Raw genomic sequence first — 21,834 nt, forward strand, 5'->3', positions numbered from 1 at the left:
TTTAATTTTAGTAATTTATATTATATATTTTTTATTCAAAATTTTTCCATGATTTTGTCGAAAATCCAACTTACTATATTATCCACACAAATGAGATGACATAATCTTTATTTCTTTTCCAAATAAAAAGCATGTCTTTATTTTAATTTGGGTTAATTCTATCGAAAATCTTCACATTATAACTCATTTTATTTTTTTATATAAATTTAAACGTTTCTAATTAATACTATATTAATAGTTTGATGATTCAATTAAAAATTTTGAACTTGGGATGAGTTTAAAATTTGTGGCTTAATTAAATTTTTTTCAATTTTATTTAATTTATAAATATAAATAAATATGTTTTTTTTTTAAAAGTGCAACATTATTGCTTACTGCCAAGGCTTTCGGATTACTGGAAGAGCAGTTCAGTTTGGCTAAGACACTGCTCCGCTCTGGTGTGGGTGTTGGGTTGATGGGGTCAACTCTGCCTCAGCCATTCCCCTTCAAGTGGGATTTACGAACTGAAGAACCCACTTTTCATCTCATCACCACTGCCGCTTCTCTTCGCCTCGGCAACCTTCTCCGCCATCAGCTCCGCCTAGGGTTCCACCTCCGCTCCTCGTTCAAGGTACCCCCTCAATTGCTTTCCATTTCCACAGCTGGGAAAATCCCATTAAACTAATCCTTCAAGAAAACACAAAAAGGGATTAAAAAGATTGATTTTTTGATTCGTATGTCTTACAGAAACTCTGTCATCTATGTAATGTGCCCAGATTGAATCATGTATGGTCTGAAACAATTTCCAACTTCATGGGAATTGGCAATTTTCGGTTTGCAAATGATGTTGTCTGGTCCTCGTGTTCATCTTACTTTTGTTTCTTCAATGGGGGAGAACAAAGAAAATATTTTGGAAATGAGGGTAATAGTGGATCATCCAAGATGGATACTTCCAGGAGAAATTCATTCAACACAAGGAAATGGACCAACATCCTTTTAGCTATTAATGTCTTGTAAGTTTTCCATGATGAACAAAACATTGAATTGTTTTTGAAAAAAGAAAATGAAAACTAAATTATACTATTTGCAGAATTTATGTTGCACAACTGGCAACACAAGGGAAGCTCTTGCTTTGGGGAGCTAAGGTGAGATTCGGATCGATTCGTGAAGGAAATTTCAGAGTCCTATCTGTTTTAGTTTCATTGTAGTTTTGGAAATTGTGGGTTGATATTTGATTACGGGTTATGCTTATTGTATACAGATTAATAGTCTTATTGACAAAGGACAGATTTGGAGGCTGGCCACATATTCTCTTTTGCATGCAAATATAGGGCACCTTATGGTTTGGTTTCAAATTATATGATTTAGGATTTCTCAGCTAGGAAGTTTATTTCTCTATATGATTGATTAGAATTTGTTGTTTTCAGGTCAATTGTTATTCTTTGAATTCTATTGGACCTACTGTGGAGAATTTAAGTGGTCCAAGGAGATTTCTTGCAGTTTACTTGACATCTGCTATTTCAAGTAACAACTCGAAACTCATTACTGTAGATTATACATTGCTTGCCTGCTAGTACAATTTTGACTCAATCAGTTGAAAGAAATCTAGGTGCCGCTACAAGTTATTGGTTCTGCAAAGCACCCGCAGTTGGTGCATCAGGCGCAATCTTTGGATTGGTAAGTCCTCTCAAACTTATTCACAGAATAAGATAAATGTTCATAACAAGCTGTTCCATCTAATATTTGTCTGCCTTGAAATACTTAGCTTTTTTTTTTTTTTTTTACTCCGAACCTCAATTTTCTCTTTTTGTAAATCTTTTGGTTGTCTAGGTTGGTTCTGTTGCTGTGTTTGTCATGAGGCATAGATATATGATCAGAGATGCCAAAGAAGATCTGCAACACATAGCACAAGTTATTTTCCTAAACATGGTATGATTCAAAGCTTTTGCTACTCAATGTATGAGAACCCTAAACCATATTACAGCCTATCGGAAATCCCATCTCATACATACCAAATTCAGTCCCTAGAGTTAGATTTAAGTTTCTGCTATTTGCTTTCGAAAAAAAAAAAGGGTTTCTGCTATGTTACTGCTTGATACAATGATTTCCTTGTAGCATCAAATGCTTTTGCTCTTATTTTTTCCGAGCTCAGTGGTAATGAATGTGGATCATGCAGGTTATTGGACTAATGTCAAGAGGCATTGATAATTGGGGTCATGTAAGTCTTAACTACCGTGCCTTCTTACATGTGTACTTGTAGTATACCTGCATTTAAAGTAACAGTTGTGTATCATAAGAATCTCCGTTTACTTCGTCAATACCGACATTTAAAGTTTTACTTCTGAGATTGTTTAAAATCTTAACTTACAATTTCAGCTAGGAGGCTTGCTTGGAGGAGCAGCAGTGTCTTGGCTTATAGGACCTGCATGGAAGTACGAATCTATGGCCAGTGATGGCCGAAGAATATTCTCAGACCAACCACCACTTTTTTACCTTACTGACAGAAAACAGAAACCTCAATGAACCAGTGTAAGTAATGGAAATTGTGACACAAGCTCTGATTTAAATTAATTCTAGACATACTAGACTATATGCAAAGTATAGTAGGGGGGTTTACAAGGTAGAAGTGAATTCTAATCGAATCAGGGATTGACCAGAAAATAAGCAAAGGGGAAATGGTGATTTCCCTACCTATTTTCTGATACATCACTGGATGCTCAGAGTTCACCACCATTTCTGTATTGCATTTTACCAAAACAATATATTTTCTGATATCTATAGTGTAGTGCTGTTTGAAGTGAAGATAGCCCTTTTCTTTATAATGAAGCTCGTTGAATCTTGACCGTTCATTTATGTTTCTTACACTTCATCATATCCGTTGAAAAAAAAGGAAAACTAATTAATGCTAACATTTATAAAATGTCCTTATATGGCAGTATGCATATCCACCATCCACCATTAACCTTGGATTATCCTTAGTGTTGGTAAAACAGAAGTTGCTGTCTAATACAAAAAGATTAACCGAGTTTGATCCACGAGTTGTATGAATTATTTGAGAGCTTTAAGGAAAAACAGAATTCAGTTTACATATAGTTTTAAATCATTTGCCAACGAGGCATTGGTTCTTTGGTTTAATGGCAAGGAAGAGAGTTTGAAATTCGAAATTTTAAGATTTCAAGTTTAAATTTTTCCGGAAGAGAGTTAGAGAACTCCAAGGTTTCAAGATCAAATCTTTCTTTGTGGGTAAGTTTGGTTCAAATGTATTTTGATGAGTTATTTTTTCGCTTGTGAGTTGGAACAGTGAACAACTTGAGATAAGCATAAGCAATTCTAAGCTGTCACCATGCCAACCTATAGAATTTCAGTTAAGCTATGTTAGAGTATTTTTTGTTCAATGGTCGAGTTTGGTCTACAATGAACAGGCATCATCATCACCAAATTTGCATTCGTTTCTTTGACTGGTTTGGTCCATTTGCAGCTTTGGCATTGGCAATGGTTACTCCTATGCTACTTATTGCTTTCTTGTTTTGATCTGTAAATAGTACTTGAACGAGGGAAGGACATGATTGATTTCACCAAATGCCTTCATATACTATAGTTTAAATTTTATAAAAATATTCTTTAAAATTTAAAATATTTTAGTTGAGTTTTCAAATTATTAATATTAATTAAATTTGAGCTGAAATTTAATACTCATAACAAATGATTAAACTGATGAATGACATAATTAATGCGAGATATTGATCATTTATAGCATTTTGAAGTTGAAAAATCAATATGCAATTGAGTTGTTTAGTAGTAGTGCACTAATATTGTTTTCAATGCCATATATTAGCATGTTTCCAAATTGCTGAATCATGATTCAATGAAACCCCTTTTGAGATGAGAAGCTATGAAAGATTACTCATTTCAAATATAATTGTTATGTGTAGTTTTCAGGAAATTCTATTTGTTAAAACACTTGATGGGTTTATTATAGAAATTAATTAGTCTCTAGCATTATTAAAATTAATTGAAAAAAATAAGCATTTAAATTTATTGATTTATCTTATTTTAAAGTAGTTTATAAAAAATTAAAATTGAACATTTTTCTAAAATACAGTAATGGAAGGCAGCCATGCTATTGCTGCCATAAATCTCTCCTGCAACAATGTAGATAGGTGTACTGGAAGGGTAACCCATTGCCTTGAGGAACATGGCTGCTTCTCTAGGGGTCATTGGACAACCCTCCTGCCGTCGCCGTTCTTCGCTATCTAGCTTTTTTTCCTTCCAATGTCTAACATTGTATCTCATAACCGTGAGTTCATTGCTCTCTTCTACAGTCAGATTTTGGATGCAGCCTGTGAATGCAAGCATATCTTTCTCATACCTAAGCAATCAAGATTATTAGGCTCAGAGTCTTTTTTGAGAGAAATACTACCAGAAATCAAAGAATGATCGTTTACCTTAAGTGTAAAGCAATATATGGGTCATTATTGCTCTTTAGTCTATCAACTAAAGTACTTCCGAGATCCTCTATGCACTTTAGCCTTTGAATGGAGTTTGGAAGGTCATTATTAGCAAGCCTTGAATCTGAATGCATGAACTTGAACTTGATCACCTTGTGTCGCTTTAGTAACGGGAGCACTTCCCTCCTGTAGTAATTAGTCTGCAAATGAAGCCATCTAAGCCACCTTTCCAAAAACAATAAAGCAAATGGAATATCACCATACATTTAACGCCAAATTTCGATCCTTTCAATACCTTGGACCAGGAAACAGGGGCTTTGTTGTTGAGTATTTAACGGGAAGATACTCAACAATATCAATATCATCTTTCAGTACATTAATGAAGTGCCTCCACTCAAAAATATCCTTGAAACCATTGTGCACAACGTATTCAAAACATTAAAGAAGACTCGGCAAAATAGGCCGAGGTGCACTGGTATGCTTGAGTGTTGCATAACTGAACCGCTTTGGCCCTATGGAAAATCTCGTCTGGAGCCGATGCTGCGCCACTTGTTCCACTTACTTTATGAGTTGAAAGTGTCTTCCTATCAAACAATTCAAGGTCCATTTATAGAAAGCAAATGCAATTCATCTGACATAAATGTAGCATATACATACATCCTGATTTCACAGACCATAACATTAAAATATCCCTCCAGATTGAGTTTCACTAATCATTTAAATCAGACTCAGCTGACAGAAAATATTTCCAACAATAGTATCTTAAAGGTAATGCCGGTGTATAACTATACTGCCAACATAGGTAAGCATGTTTACCATTTAACAATGGCGATTTTGTGAGTCAACAGAGATTCGCTTCCATTGCATGTCTCGCATTTAAGTAAGCCACGAGATCCACAAGTTGCACAAGGTATCTTTCCTTTTCCATCACATTTTGTGCATCTACGGAGATATAATCAATCATCGGCGAAAAAATGGATCATGTAAAGAACTCGTACCTCAACAATATATGTTCAGAAGAAAAGAAATTAACAAAAAACCAAATATCAAACTAATGTTTACAAAGTTCAATTGGGGATCATTAGGCAAAAGTTTCAAACTTAGAACACCCAGATAGCAAATTAGGAAGGATAATTACACGCAAATATGGTTTCTTGAAAGAATGCATGGTTGTGAACTACTAGCTCAACCATATTAGTCATATGTTGGAACCAGTAACCAACCATCTTGGATAACAAATATAGGTTTTGTAGAATTAAATAAAGTAGAAACTGCTCACATGGTGTCTGATCCGTCTCTGTGAGCAATTAATCCCCTTCCATAGCAACCAGGGCACTGAAACATCTGATTTTACTTGTAAAATCCAGGATCTTTGTCTGCATTGCATGTAGGACATGGAATATCTCCTTGTGCTGCACAATCTGCATATTTTTCTTTATACATTAAATCAAAGCTAAGCACTACTAACCATGAAGGCCGGAATCATATAGGAAATGTGTAACTAATAAAGCACAAAGCATTAGTATAACAGGAAAGAGACATGAAGGAATTAAAGGATCATCGAAGTGGCAAATAACTTTGTGTTTATAAAAATTTAAGATTTTAAATCCTTCAGTTTTAACCCCATAGACACCAAATGTTTAAGCAGTATTACCTGAACATTTCTCAACGGCCTCACTATGAGGAATCTTGACTCTGGTTTTTTTATACGGCACAAAGAGAACAGGGAATTGTGATCTTAAATCCAATTCCCAAATGCCAAGTTCAGGACTATTATCCTTTCCATCAATTTTAGCACCAAGGTAAGGTTCTGTTTCTCTTATCACTTCCCTTTTTTCTAAGAAAGTTTCAGGAGTTCCCACATAAACATTGTAATCTTCAACAGCATGAATCTTCCAGGTACGAGCACGGCAACTCCTCCAACAGCATCGATGACTGATATGGTCGATGAGCAACTCTCTTATCTCTACCTCATTCAATAATTGCCTACACTTAGATGACACATTTTAATCAATATATGCTAATGCTTGATGCTTAAGAATTCACATTGATAATTCACACTTAGAGGACACATTCTAATCGGTTCAAAAATAGGTGAAACCTTGATTTAGAGACACTTTATATTACTAGTATAAAATGCTGCTGATATATTTGTCCTAGCTCCTAATTCAAGAACATATGACAACACTGCAAATTAACGCAAGGGAGTCCCGAATTTCATTGAGCCATACCTCTGAAAATCATTGGAGTATGCGCCATAATCTGCAGCGAGAGGATTTTGGTGAGGAATAGTTTGCTCTGAGACATACAATAGAACCGGTCAACAGTAAAATCTACATTCACAACTCAATTTCAATGCTTAATTATGGAATTAATTTTCTTGCATCCACTAAAAAGACCAAAATTGAAAATTTACAGCCACTCAAAAAATTCCCAACTATGAACCAAAAAAGTTATAAAACCATTTAACGAAAGAGACTGAAACACTAAATAACCATGTACTAAAAGATGTGGCTTGTTTTGCAGATACCATTGAGAAGAGGCTCAGGGGAGCTGATCAAAGGAGCATGAATGGATGGCAGGTAAGAAGTAGAAAAAGAAGTGGCTGATCGAATCTCATCGAGGTTTCCGTTTTCTGTCAGTAAGGTAAAAAAGTGGAGGTGGTCTGAGAATATTCTTGGGCCATCACTGGCCATAGATTCGTACTTCCTTGTAGGTCCTACAAGCCAAGACACTGCTTCTCCTCCAAGCAAGCCTCCTAGCTGAAATTGCAAGTTAAGATTTTAAGCAATCTCAGAAGTAAAACTTTAAATACAGGTATACTACAAGTACACGTGTAAGGAGGACGGTATTTAAGACTTACATGACCCCAATTATCAATGCCACTTGACATTAGTCCAATAACCTGCATGATCCGCATTCATTACCACTGAGCTTGGAAAAAATAAGAGCAAAAGCATTTGAAGCTACAATTCCTTCAAGGAAAACATTGTATCAAGCAGTAACATAGCAGAAACTCTTTTTTTTAAAGCACTTGATAGGCTGTTTAGGGTTCTCATACATTTGAGTAGCAAAAGCTTTTAATCATACCATGTTTAGGAAAATAACTTGTGCTATGTGTTGCAGATCTTCTTTGGCATCTCTAATCATACCTCTATGTCTCATGACAAACACAGCAACAGAACCAACCTAGACAACCAAAAGATTTACAAAATGAGAAAATTGAGGTTCTGGAATAAATAAAAGCCAAGTATTTCAAGGCAGACAAATATTAGATGGAACAGCTTCATACGAACATTTATCTTGTTCCGTGAATAAGTTTGCGAGGACTTACCAATCCAAAGATTGCGCCTGATGCGCCAACTGCGGGTGCTTTGCAGAACCAGTAACTTGTAGCGGCACCTAGATTTCTTTCAACTGATTGAGTCAAAATTGTACTAGCAGGCAAGCAATGTATAATCTACTGTAATGAGTTTATGAGTTGTTACTTGAAATAGCAGATGTCAAGTAAACTGCAAGAAATCTCCTTGGACCACTTAAATTCTCCACAGTAGGTCCAACAGAATTCAAAGAATAACAATTGACCTGAAAACAACAAATGCTAATCAATCATATAGAGAAATAAACTTCCTAGTTGAGAAATCCTAAACCAAACCATAAGGTGCCTTATATTTGCATGCAAAAGAGAATATGTGGCCAGCCTCCAAATCTGTCCTTTCTCAATAACACTATTAATCTGTATGCAGTATGCATAACCAGTAATCAAAGATTAACCCAAAATTTCCAAAACTACAATGAAACCAAAGCAGATAGGACTCCGAAATTTCCTGCACGAATCGATCCGAATCTCACCTTAGCTCCCCAAAGCAAGAGCTTCACTTGTGTTGCCAGTTGTGCAACATAAATTCTGCAAATAGTATAATTTAGTTTTCATTTTATTTTTTCAAAAATAATTCAATGTTTAGTTCATCACGGAAAACTTACAAGACAGTAATAGCTAAAAGGATGTTGGTCCATTTCCTTGTGTTGAATGAATTTCTCCTGGAAGTATCCATCTTGGATTTGAAGAAACATAAGTAAGATGAACACGAGGAACAGACAACATCATTTGCAAATCAAAAATTGCGAGTCCCCATGAAGTTGGAAATTGTTTCAGACCATACATGATTCAATCTAGGCACATTACATAGATGACAGATTTTCTGTAGATGATACAAAGAGTTACTAAAGAACAAGGGGCTTCGGGACAAAGTGATCACATTAACATAAGATGAGCCCAGAACAAGGTAGATGTCATGGCTTAGCACTTGATGGCAGTGTAGCCAACATTCTTAAGGTATGGAATGACTGTCGTGGAAATATCACTGATGCTCTGAGATGCTACAAAAAGTTACGGAAGGATAAGGGGCTTCGGGACAATCTCTCAAACCAACATAAGATGAGCCTAGAACAAAGTAGATGTCGTGGCTTAGCGCTTGATGGCAGAGTAGCCAACATTCTTAGTATCAGGCAAATGGGTTAACACAATCAAGCAAATAGGATGTCTTCCGGGGATTAAAATCGGTGATGAATATCATTGGAGGGGTGAGTTGTGTGTCGTTGGGCTTCACTATAAGTTTCAGATAGCAATAGATTATATTTCATCAGTTAAAGGCGAAACCTTGGTGACTAGCATTGTCGACCCCGCCGATATGATAGGGGTATAATAAGTAGAGTTCCTTGTCCTAATTTGACATACACGGGAGAATGTGAAAATAGAGATTAAAGACTTGAAGATGAAAACCTTGCATTGAAAAATAATTTACTTTACAAAATACCTACGAGGGCGTTATATAAGTACGACAGTGATAATAATGCGAATGCTTCTAGGTACAAGTTTATGTATGAAGGATTGTACCAAGTGAGCAGATATGACAATGAATTTAAATGCTTAAAATTATTTTTAAGTATTACTTTAAAATAAGATAAATCAATAAATTTAAATGTTTGCTTTTTTTCTATTCATTTTTATTTGTAAGACACTAATTAATTTCTTATAATAAACCCACCAAGTATTTTAACAAATAGAATTTCCTAGAAACTACATGCTAAGTTACGGCATTGAAGACAATATTAGTGCACTACTACTAAACAACTTAATTGCATATTGATTTTCCAACTTCAAAATGCTATAAAATCTAAACTACAGTATATATGAAGGCATTTGGTGAAATCGATCATGTCCTTCCCTCGTTCAAGTACAATTTACAGATCAAAACAAGAAAGCAATTAGTAGCATAGGAGTAACCATTGTCAATGCCAAAGCTGCAATTTCTTTATACTACTATTTATAGACCAAATCAGTCAAAGAAAAGAAGGCAACTTTGGTGATGATGATGCCTGCTCATTGTTCAATTGTCGAGTATCAAATGCCAGCTTCATCAAAACTAATGCCTCCGGATTCGTTTCTGCTTCCATTTGGAATCATATTGTTGATGATCGTCCAACATATCAAGTTGGACCTTGTACACAGAAAAACCAGACTCAATTTCTTTGTCAAATTTGGTCACTCGGTACACTCCTTCATACACAAACTTGTATCCAGAAGCATTTGCATTATCATCACTATTGTACTTACGTATCACCCTCACAGGTTTTTTGTAATGTATATTATTTTTCAATGCAAGGTTTCCACCTTCAAACATTTGATCTCTATTTTCACCTTCTCCCGTGTATGTCAAATTAGGAAAAGGATATTTACTTATTATACCCCTGTCATATTGGTAGGAGTCGACAATGCTAGTCGCCAAGGTTTTGCCTTCAACTGATGAAATATAATCTATTCCTCTCTGAAAGTTATAGTGAAGCCCAATGACACACAACTCACCCCTCCAATGATATTCATCACTAATTTTAATAACCGGGAGACATCCTATTTGCTTGATTGTGTTAACCCATTTGCCTGATACCTTAAGAATGTTGGCTACTCTACCATCAAGCGCTAAGCTATGACATCTACCTTGCTCTGGGTTCATCTTATGTTGGTTTGAGAGATTGTCCCGAAGCCCCTTATCCTTCCGTAACTTTTTGTAGCATCTCAGAGCATCAGTGATATTTCTACGACAGTCATTCCATTCCGGAGTAAAAGTAGTATCTTCGTCTTCGCTAGCATAAGAAGCCTTAACATGTCGCTTTTTTTTGCCAACAGGTCTTGCTTGGTTGGACTTAGATAATGCCCTCTCTTTTAATGGTTTTCGATGCGATGGCACCATGGTTAAGCCTGGTTACACCCCAAAAGAACGTTAAAAAGCAAGGCAAACCCCAGAAAAGAAACTTGTGAGACCTAACACACGCACACAAAAGAAAAAAAGAGCAAGAATGCCATTGCAACACTAAAGAAGTAAAAACAAGGCAAAGTCCATAAAAACAAACATTGAAAGCAAGGAAATAAGTTGAAAAAAAGAAAGCAAGAATGGCATTGCAACATTAAAGAAGTAAAAATGAGGCAAAGCCCATAAAAACAAACATGGAAAGCAAGGGAATAAGTAGAAAAAAAGAAAGCAAGAAAATCTAAAACAATGTTAAAAGGAGATGAAAAATGAAGAGTGTGTAAGGCAAATATGGACATGCAAGAAGTGAAACCCAACACAATAAAAACCAGAAACAAGTAAAAGTTCAAGGTTTTCAAAGAAAGCTTCAATGGCAAAATGCAGTAAAATAAAAGAGAAAAAGAAATATTACCCGAACAAGCTTTTGCAAGAATGGAGAAATGGAGTGAAGCTTCAAATTTCACTCTTAAGCAAGAATTAATAGAAGCGGAACAGTTCAATGTGGAGTGGTATTGTTTCTTGGCGCATAAACTACTGGGGAAAAGACCAGAACAAAAAAATCATTAAAGAAATAGCAAAAAGGGTCTATTTCTATTGTATTGTTTTATTTTTTAAAAATTAATTAAAGTGGGCTTTTGATTTTTAATTTTTAATTTCAAAACAAGCATTTGATACTGGCCAAACAGTTATGAAAGTTTATCTAAAATTTTAAAAAATTTAAGTAAAAATATTAGGTTCGAAAAATAAAATTAGGTAAAAAATTACGCCAGTTTAAAATATAGGTCGAGTTCAGGCTTGAACATTGAATGCCCGAGTTCGACCCAGCTCGATTTTAAGTTCATTTGTTATGTAATTTATAACACATAAAAAATAAATCGATACTAAATATATAATACTATTATAATTTAAAATAATGTTAAGGTGACTATATAAAAAAGTCAATAAATAAAAATTATTAAATATTAAATTAAAATCATATAAATATTTTTTAAAAATAAAAAATTAATATGAGCATGCCTAAAATAAGAGCATGCCTAAAATAAGCTTAGGTTACTCTTTTACAAATATTGGTGGACTTAAATAAAATTTTATACTTTTATTTTGGGTTGATCAGGCTTGAACAGGCATAAAACATATTACTATCATACTTAGACTTAACTCATCCTATCCAACCCATCAGGGGCGAAACCAGGGGGGCAAGCATAGGCCCCGGCCCCCCTATAATGGGAAATTTTCATTTAAGCCCTTTAGATTTTTTTAAAATTTTAAATTAGTAAAGGTAAAATTCCACTTTGGCCCCCCCTAAAATTATAAAAATTCAATTTAATTCTTTAAAAATTATAAATATATAGATTATAAAAAATTAAAATTTCCTTCGGGCCCCCAAATTTTTTTCTGGCTTTCGCCCCTGCAACCCATTAATACCTCTATTTCACACTGCAATGCAAAACAAATAAACGAAAAATTAAGACATAGCAAAATAACCCTTCCTTTTCTATGGTGTTGCACTGTCGTTGTAGTGTTGCTTGATTGATTGTTATTACTCTCCGCTCCTTGTATCATGGATGCTAACCTTATTTTGTAGCTTGCTTACCATCCTTTCAATCATCGTGTTCTCTACTTTTTATATTTGTCTTTCAAGGTCATTCTCTTACACTTTTGTACCTCAACCCTTCCTTTTTTTGGCTTGTACAAATAATCTCAGTTCTTAAAGTAAATTCTTCTCTTACTATTTTATTATCCCCACCAAAAATTGATTATGATTTTGCCCATTTAATCATATATAAAAAATAGAACTTTAAAACATGACATTTATTAAATAGAGATGCTAGCTGATGTGAACTTTATTAATTTTTGTCATCCCCTACTGATAAAAGCTTAGTCTTTCAAGTTTACAGTTATTCTTTCGTATTAGTAATTGCTGAAACTAACTTTTTTTTCTCGCTTTCAGGTATTATAGTTGAAAGCCAAGATACTTCCTAATTATTGTCAAATGGAAAATGAAACAATAGTCAAATACATATAAACTTCACCAAATTCATGTTACTATCATAATTAGAAGTCAAATGCATTCCACTGACAACACCACTCCATAAAATTTTCTACCTTAATTGCATTGTCCAATCAAAGTTTAAATTTCAACAACCTTTATCACAATTTACGTGAACATTTATTTAATAATTTAAAAAACAAGTCACGTCGAGTCTCTAAAAAAAACATTTATGCAAAATTTATGACCTGAAATATCCATCCATTTCATTCTTTGTATATTAAAATAAAACAAAAGCAATAGCCAAATCTTAAAATCCATTTAAAAGTTCTATCAAGAGGTAATTATTTAAAGAAAGAAAATGTGGAGGCATATGTTGAAACTCGTTAGATTGACATATTGCAAGTCTAGTAGGGGGTTTACAAGGTAGAAGTGAATTTTAATTGAATCAGTGATTTACTAGAAAACAATCAAACGGACAACAGTGATACATCACTGATTGTTCAGAGTTCACCACCATTTCTGTATTGCATTTTACCAAAACAATCTATTTTTATTTTCTAATATTCATAGTGTAGTGATGTTTAAAGTAAAGATAGCCCCTTTTTAAATATTGATGCTTGTTGAATTTTTACCATTCATTTATGATGATTGCGCTTAATCATAGTCTATTTCTCTTGTATTGATTCGAATTTGATATAGTAAATTTTCTTTTTCTCTGCCCGTGGTTTTTTCCCGAAAGGGTTTCCATGTAAAAATCTGTGTGTTTTTTTATTATTTTATTTTATTTTATTTTTTTCACAAATTGGTATCAAAGCTTCCGGGTTGTTCATCTCGATCACGGTAATGGCGTCTTTGAAGTATGAAATTCCCTTGTTGGATCGCAACACTAGATTTGCGTTGTGGCAAATTAAGATGCAAGCAGTTCTTGCACAAATGGATCTGGAGGATGCCCTGCTAGGGATAGATAAAATGCCTTCGACATTAACAGATGAAGAGAAGAAGCGTAAGAATCAAAAGGAGTTAACACAATTACATCTGTATTTGTCCAACGAAATTTTGCAGGATGTGATGAAAGAGAAGACCGTCGCTACATTATGGAAGAGGCTAGAACAATTATGTATTTTGAAAACTCTAACAAGCAAGTTGTATATGAAGCAACGTCTTTATGCTCATCGTTTGGAGGAAGGTGCATCTGTACACGAACACTTAACAATGTTCAAAGAAATTCTCTCAAACTTGGAGGCCATGGAGGTTCAGTATGATAAGGAAGATCTAGGGTTGATTCTACTTTGTTCGTTGCCCCTGTCTTATTCAACCTTTAGAGACACGATTTTATATAGCCGCGAGTCTCTCACAGTTGATGAGCTTTATGATTCTTTGACCTTGTATGATAAGATGAAGCATTTTGTGGTTAAACCTGACTATCAGGGAGAGGGTGTCATTGTTCATGGGAGACAAGATCGAAATGCTGATGATGAGCGTGGAAGGATACAGGAACAGAATCCTCGCGGTAAATCTAAGGGTAGATCAAAGTATTCAAACAGAGGTAAAACTTGTAACTTTTGCAAGAAGAAAGGGCACATTAAATCTGAGTGCTATAAGCTACAAAATAAGATTAAAAAGGAGGCTGCAAATCAAAAGGGAAAACAACCAGAAAATTCTGGTAAAGCTGATGTTGTAGAAGACTACAGTGATGGTGAACTTCTAGTCGCTTCTGTCAATAATTCTAAAGTAAGCGATGAGTGGATACTTGATTCAGGCTGCACCTTCCATATGAGTCCCAATCGGGATTGGTTTACAACTTACAAAACAGTGTCTGAAGGTGTTGTTTTGATGGGAAATAATGCTTCGTGTAAAATCGCAGGTGTTGGAACAATTAAAGTTAAGATGTTTGATGGAGTTGTCAGAACACTTAGTGACGTACGACATGTTCCAGAATTGAAAAGAAATTTAATTTCATTGAGTACTCTTGATTCAAAAGGGTACAGATACACAGTTGAAAGTGGGGTTTTAAAGATTTCCAAAGGGTCCCTTGTTGTGATGAAAGGATAGAGAAAGATTGCCAAGTTATATGTTTTGTAGGGTTCTACTATTACTGGTGATGTAGTTGTCGCTTCCTCTTCCTTGTCAGATGATGATATTACTAAACTTTGGCATATGCGCCTAGGGCATATGAGTGAGAATGGAATGGCAGAATTGAGCAAAAGAGGACTTCTTGATGGGTAAGGAATTTGCAAACTGAATTTCTGTGAGCATTGTGTTTTTGGGAAACAAAAGTGAGTTCGATTCACTAGAGGAATCCATAACACGAAGAGAACATTGGAGTATATTCATTCTGATCTGTGGAGGCCATCTAGAGTGCCTTCGAGAGGTGGAGCTAATTATATGCTAACATTTATTGATGATTTTTTCAGAAAAGTTTGGGCGTTCTTCCTGAAGCAGAAAAGCGATGTATTTTTCACATTTAAGTATTGAAAAATTATGATTGAAAAATAAACGGGAAAACAGATAAAATACCTCCACACAGATAATGGCTTAGAGTTTTGTTCTGATGAGTTTAATAGATTGTGCAAGTTAGAAGGGATCATGAGACACTTGACAGTTCGTCATACTCCACAGCAAAACGGCGTTGCAAAACGAATGAACAGAATGATCATGGAGAAGGTTCGATGTATGTTGTCAAATGCCAACTTACCGAAGTCATTTTGGGCAGAAGCAGCCTCTATTGCATGTTTTTTGATCAATCGATCTCCATCCGTTGCCATTGAGAAAAAGACTCCACAAGAGGTATGGTCTGGTAATCCTGCTAATTATTCTGATTTAAAGATCTTTGGGTGTCCTACGTATGCTCATGTTGATAATGTAAAATTAGAACCGAGATCCATTAAATGCGTTTTTCTTGGTTATAAAGCTGGTGTAAAATGGTATAAATTATGGTGTCCTGAAAATAGAAAAGTTGTGATTAACAGAGATGTTGTTTTTGATGAAACTGCTATGCTACCTAACTTATCTCTTAAAGAATCTTCCAATAAAGAAAATCAAAAGTAGGTGGAGTATCAAATTAATACAGAGTCAACTCCTCAAGCCAGAACAAAAATTGAAAATAGAGTTGCTTCTTCACCACAATACTCTATCGCCAAAATAGAACTAGAAGAGAAATTAAACCTCCAAAGAAGTATGTCGAGGCTGATCTAGTTGCTTATGCTTTAAATGTGGCTGAAGATATAGATGCGAATCAAGATCCATCTAATTATTCTGAGGCAGTTAGCTGTGAAGACTCAGAAAAATGGATGTTTGCTATGCGAGAGGAGATGGAATCACTTCACAAAAACAAAACATGAGATCTTGTGAAACTTCCTAAAGGTAAGAAGACTGTTCGTTGTAAATAGGTGTTTAAGAAGAAAGAAGGGACTCCAGGAGTTGAAGAACCCAGATATAAAGCAAGGCTTGTTGCAAAGGGTTACAGTCAAATTCCAAGAGTGGACTTCAAAGATGTGTTCTCCCCAGTTGTGAAGCATAGTTCGATTCGACCTTTGCTTGGTATTATGGCCATGCATGATTTGGAGCTTGAACAGTTAGATGTAAAAACTGCATTTTTGAATGGAGAATTTAAAGAAGATATTTACATGCAACAACCAGAGGGTTTTACAGTTTCAGAAAAAGAGGACTATGTTTGCTTGCTGAAAAAGTCCCTTTACAGTTTGAAACAGTCACCAAGGCAGTGGTACAAGAGGTTTGATTCCTTTATAACTTCTCATGATTTCAAAAGAAGTAGTTTTGACAGTTGTATTTACTTTAAGAAAAACAGTGATGGTTCTTTTGTGTATCTACTTCTTTATGTTGATAACATGTTGATAGCAGCAAAAGATAAAGGAGAGATAAGAAAGGTTAAAACCCAACTAAGTAAAGAATTTGAGATGAAAGATTTAGGACCAGCAGAGAAGATACTTGGAATAGAGATTCTCAGAGATAGAAAAACAAGTAAATTGTACCTAAGTTAGAAGGGGTACATTGAGAAAGTTCTTTGCAGGTTCAATATGCAGAGTGCTAAGCCCGTTAGTACTCCTTTAGCAGCCCATTTCAGACTTTCATCGGTTTTTTCTCCACAATCAGATGATGAGATTGAGTACATGTCACATGTTCCATACTCTAGTGCAGTGGGATCTCTCATGTATGCTATCGTTTGTTCACGTCCAGATTTATCATATGCAGTCAGTGTAGTTAGTAGATACATGGCGAATCCCGGTAAAGAACACTGGAAAGCAGTTTAGTGGATTCTAAGATACTTACGAGGTACTACTGATGTTTGCTTATAGTTTGGAAGAATTAGAGATGGAGTCATTGGGTATGTTGATGCTGCTTTTGCTGGAGACCTTGATAGAAGAAGATCTCTCACAGGTTACGTCTTTACAATCAGAGGTTGTGCAATTAGTTGGAAAGCCACTTTGCAAACTATAGTCGCTTTGTCTACCACTGAAGCTGAGTACATGGCGATTACTGAGGCTTGTACAGAAGCTATTTGGTTGAAGGGACTATTTAGCGAACTCAATGAAGACCTTCAAATCAGTACAGTATTTTGTGACAGTCAGAGTGCCATCTTCTTTACAAAAGATCAAATGTTTCATGAGAGAACAAAACACATTGATGTTCGGTATCATTTTGTTCGTAATATTATTGCTCGTGGTGATATTGTTGTGAGCAAAATTAGTACTCATGAAAATCCTGCAGATATGATGACTAAGTCACTTCCTATAACTAAGTTTGAGCATTGTTTAGACTTGGTTGGTGTTCATTGTTGAAGTTAAACCTTTAAGGGGCTTTATGGAAGAGGTGGAGAACTTGTTCATTGAAAGTTCAAGATGAAGAACTTGTTCATTGAGAATTTGTGTCAAGGTGGAGATTGTTAGAATTAAGTGACCCGAATTCTTATTTAAATAAAATATGATGGAAAATAAAATAAAAGTAAAATCCATATAGAACTAGACTTCTTTTATTTTATTTTAGAATAAGGTTTTTTAAACCTTATTAAACTCCATCTATTTTATATTGATTAGGATAAGGTGTTTCAATCCTACTAGAATATGGCTTTACAAGCCTATAAATAAACATAGTCTATTTCTCTTGTATTAATTCGAATTCGACATAGTAAATTTTCTTCTCCTCTGCCCGTGATTTTTTCCCGAAAGGGTTTCCACGTAAAAATCTGTGTGTTTTTTATTTTTTATTTTATTTTTTTACACATGGTGTAGAAAAAAGGAAAAAAATAATTTTTAATGGGTGTCGATGTTTTAAGCGGCACCAATCAATTAAAAAAAAGGTGAAACAAAAAAACAAAAGCTGAAAAGAAATGGTTGAAATAGAAAAAAGAAAAAAAAATAAAGGGGAACCCGTGACCGATGTTTGCTTGCCAGTACCACCATCAGTGGATTGAAAAATTCAAGAAAAGAAAATTAAACACAAAAACAGAAATTGAATGTGATGAATTTTGAAAATTTGAGAAAGGAAAAATGAAAAAGAAAAGCATGTGGTGTTGGTACAATTACATTTATGGGGCACCTTCAGAGATTGAAATTTGAAGACGCTATCAAATATTGTTTTTCTAGGAGATTGAACATATGGAAATTTGTTAAGTTGGAGATTTGTTAAAGTAGCACAATTTCACAGATAAAAAATACAAAGTTGTAGGGATTTTGTATTACTATAAATAAATGTTGTGAAGATGAATCCGCTGAACATGTTCTTTGTTTCTATTTGTTTACAAAGGTGGTGTAGGCAGATTCTAGTCTTAACTATTCACAAGTGACGGAAAGATTTCGATATTTCCAATTATGACCGAAAGGGATCATTACTTCCTTTTCGGGTTTTGGTTTATTTAGTGCGAAAGCTCTTATAACAGCCCTTTGTTGGTTTATTTGGAAAGCTAGAAATTAATGTATGGCAAAGAACCTTTATCTATATTTAATACTATCGATTACTCTAACTTGTTACTAGATGACTAAGTAGTTCCATAAAATAAATAATAAAAAAGAACGCTTCCAACAAAAAACAAAACCTATTGTGCAACTACGAAAAAAAGTCAATTTTTAGATTTCACATCTAATTGACTTGCGGAAATATAATAATTTCCTTCGTGAATTATTACAAACCAACTTGTTGGATTCACAAGCAGAACTAATGTCATATTTTCAAATCAAAATCAGGTGGATCTTTACTTGGAGTAAAGCATAAACCTAAAAAAATTGAATAAAAAAAATGATGAAACCCATTCAGAAACAAGAAAATGACATTGTGATTTGGATTGAATCCCAATGAAAACGAAATAGATCAATGAAAAGTTTGTGAGATAAGTTTAGCGAATTTTTTTCTATATTATCTATTATAGAAAAACAGGCCAAAACTCACCTTTCTTTAATTTTATTTTGAATTTCATTTTATTTAAAAAATGTAAGAAAAAACCCCTTCGATAGAAATTAGAAGTTAGAAAAGGCACACTAGAAAAAACTAAGGATGGTTGGAATCTACACATTGATTTTTTTCGCAATTTTTGTTAAACCGTATGCATCAAAAGGTGCATGTATGGCTACTAAGGGATACAATTTTATCCTAATCAATTGACTTTATCGACAAAGATTACTTTTTTTAGGCCAAGAGGTTGATAGAGAGATCTCGAATCAACTTATTGGTCTTATGGTACATCTTAATATAGAGAATGATACCAAATGTCTGTATTTGCTTATAAACTCTCCTGATGGATGGGTAATACTCGGAGTAGCTATTTATAATACTATGTAAATTGTGCAACCAAATGTGCATACAATATGCATGGGATTGGCTACTTCAATGGGATCTTTTCTCCTAGCTGGAGGAGAAATTATCAAACATCTAGCATTCCCTCACGCTCGACACCAATAAGGTTTTTTTATTTGATAGAAAGAAAAAAGAAGACTATGTCTTCACCATATGAAATATGAATTAGTAAGCCATGACACTTCGAATTCGATATGAACTTTTTTCTTCTTCAAAATATTAGATTATGTATCAAAAGAGTAGTGCAAGGGAAATAACATTTCCAATTTTATCTTAGCTGGCATAAGCCTATCTTAGCGTCACAAACTTTTTTCTTTTCACACTAGAGGCTATTAACAATATTTATGTTATAAAATAAAAGAGTAAGAAAAAAAAAACTATTTTTTTCTTTCTTTTTTTTTTTTAAAAAAGGGAAACTTTAGGATTCTTGAATCACAAACGAAATAAATATATAAAGCAACGGAGCCATCATAGTATTTTTGAGCTTTTTTGAAAAAAAAAGGGATGGTAATTGGATTATTTAATGATATAGGTCTAATAGACGCTCTCTATATTTTCTTTTTTTCTTTTCTCGTTGAAAGAAAAAAGAGAATTCCATTGTAAAGCCATATGCAATGCACAAAAATGCTTGTACGGTTGTTCAATTCTAATTTTTTTTCTTATTATTCTTTAGCTATTTTTAGCTATTCTTTTCGCCTCACTATGTGAGTTAGAAGAACCTTTTATTATGTTGTATCATAGGATATTGATCCATCAATTTGCTAGTTCTTTTTATAAGGCACAAACAGGAGAATTTATCTTGGAAACAGAAGAACTATTGAAACTTCGTGAAAGCCTCACAAGGGTTTATGTACAAAGAACAGGCAAGCCCCTATGGCTTGTATTTGAAGACATGGAAAGAGATGTTTTTATGTCAGCAACAGAAGCCCAAGCTCATGGAATTGTGGATCTTGTAACGGTTAAATAAGTTAAATAGCAAATAGAATAGCAACGATTTAACACCAATCCACAATTTAATTAAGACTGATTTAATCCCTCTTCTTCCTTTCCTTCTTAACTTAAGCCTAAACGGTTAATATTTTATTAATCTATTAAATAGAAAAAGAAGTAGTTCATTATCATTGGGTTAGGATCGATCTAAACCAGTTTGTTATGTATATGATTCAGTATGCCAACTATTAAACAACTTATTATAAATGTAAGACAACCAATTAGAAATGTCACAAAATTCACTACTCTTGGGGGATGTCCTTAGCGTCGAAGAACATGTACTAGGGTGTATGTACGACTTGTTCAGATCATGGGCTGAGAAAAAAGAAACAACCTTTTCAGTATCAATGATCTCTACTAGTGAATAGAATGGGGTTCGCCCATTCACTTTCTAAAAAAGATAGATTTATAATATCTTTCTATTGTGTATGAAATTTATGGTTTCCATTGGCGCAAATCCAATCTTGGAATTTAAGAGGATAAAAAATTCCCATTGGTGGCAAATGCTCATCCATTAAGCAGGGAAAATCCTATTTAATAAGCAAAAATATTATGCTTCAACTCTTGTAAAGAACGAACTAACAGGCTATTTAAAAAGCAAAAATATTATGCTTCAACTCTTGTAAAGAACGAACTAACAGGGTTAGTTGCCCAAGTAATTCTTATCCTTACATACCGTTACTGTATAAGATAGATATTATTGTGAAAGATCTATTATTAGAAACTTTATGAGTAGAACAGAAGAGTGTGAACTATACAACTTACTAATTAAATGAAGGAATGAACTCCGGTGTATAGAGAGCACCTCACCGTTTAAGAAGTAACCATAGAAACGATGGAACCCACTATTTATTTATCCATTTCTATTTACTCCTTTATTTTAGTTAATATGCTTTTTTTTATGTACTTAGAATCAATACAATTTCTTATTTCAAGGCGAAATGAAATACCTAGAGAAAAGAAAAAAACGTGGTTGGGACAGTTAGAGCAGCAAAAGCCGTTGGAATTTTAATTTTATACATTGGAAGAACCCGTTTTGTTATTAATAGACTAAAAAAGAATTACTAAAAGAAAGAATTAGTTATTCATCAAAATCTCTTTTATTCAATGACTAGAATTAAACGGGGATATATAACTCGTAGACGTCAAACAAAAATTAGTTTATTTGCATCAAGCTTTCGAGAGGCTTATTCAAGACTTACTCGAACTATTACTCAACAAAGAATAAAAGTTTTGGTTTTGGCTCAACAGGATAGAGATAGAGATAAGAAAGAAAGGGATTTTTGTCGTTTGTGAATCACTCTAATAA

At 34.2% G+C, this 21,834-nt stretch overlaps 3 protein-coding genes across 3 annotated transcripts; 1 reads left to right on the forward strand and 2 right to left on the reverse strand.

The window, feature by feature from the left end:
- Positions 1–154: 154 nt before the first annotated feature.
- Positions 155–2,828, forward strand: LOC107925474 (RHOMBOID-like protein 10, chloroplastic). The gene is made up of 9 exons (XM_016856185.2): positions 155–610; positions 727–992; positions 1,070–1,124; positions 1,241–1,321; positions 1,407–1,503; positions 1,589–1,656; positions 1,810–1,908; positions 2,156–2,197; positions 2,356–2,828. Exons 1-9 carry the CDS (start codon positions 455–457, stop codon positions 2,500–2,502), a joined length of 1,011 nt encoding a protein of 336 aa, XP_016711674.1. The 5' UTR covers positions 155–454; the 3' UTR covers positions 2,503–2,828.
- Positions 2,829–2,977: 149 nt separating this feature from the next.
- Positions 2,978–8,132, reverse strand: LOC107925473 (protein SSUH2 homolog). The gene is made up of 10 exons (XM_041112968.1): positions 7,916–8,132; positions 7,762–7,837; positions 7,518–7,616; positions 7,291–7,332; positions 6,958–7,189; positions 6,659–6,725; positions 6,082–6,413; positions 5,244–5,848; positions 4,723–5,011; positions 2,978–4,627 (listed from the first exon to the last, which is right to left on the reverse strand). Exons 3-8 carry the CDS (start codon positions 7,590–7,592, stop codon positions 5,778–5,780), a joined length of 819 nt encoding a protein of 272 aa, XP_040968902.1. The 5' UTR covers positions 7,593–7,616; positions 7,762–7,837; positions 7,916–8,132; the 3' UTR covers positions 2,978–4,627; positions 4,723–5,011; positions 5,244–5,777.
- Positions 8,133–9,543: 1,411 nt separating this feature from the next.
- On the reverse strand, positions 9,544–11,352 carry LOC107925394 (YDG domain-containing protein At5g47160). Its single transcript, XM_016856057.2, has 2 exons — positions 11,148–11,352; positions 9,544–10,686 (listed from the first exon to the last, which is right to left on the reverse strand). The coding sequence occupies exon 2, from the start codon at positions 10,676–10,678 to the stop codon at positions 9,854–9,856; it is 825 nt and encodes a 274-aa protein (XP_016711546.1). The 5' UTR covers positions 10,679–10,686; positions 11,148–11,352; the 3' UTR covers positions 9,544–9,853.
- Positions 11,353–21,834: the final 10,482 nt, after the last annotated feature.

The sequence above is a fragment of the Gossypium hirsutum genome, chromosome A01 (genome assembly GCF_007990345.1).
Source record: "Gossypium hirsutum isolate 1008001.06 chromosome A01, Gossypium_hirsutum_v2.1, whole genome shotgun sequence".
NCBI lineage: Eukaryota > Viridiplantae > Streptophyta > Magnoliopsida > Malvales > Malvaceae > Gossypium > Gossypium hirsutum.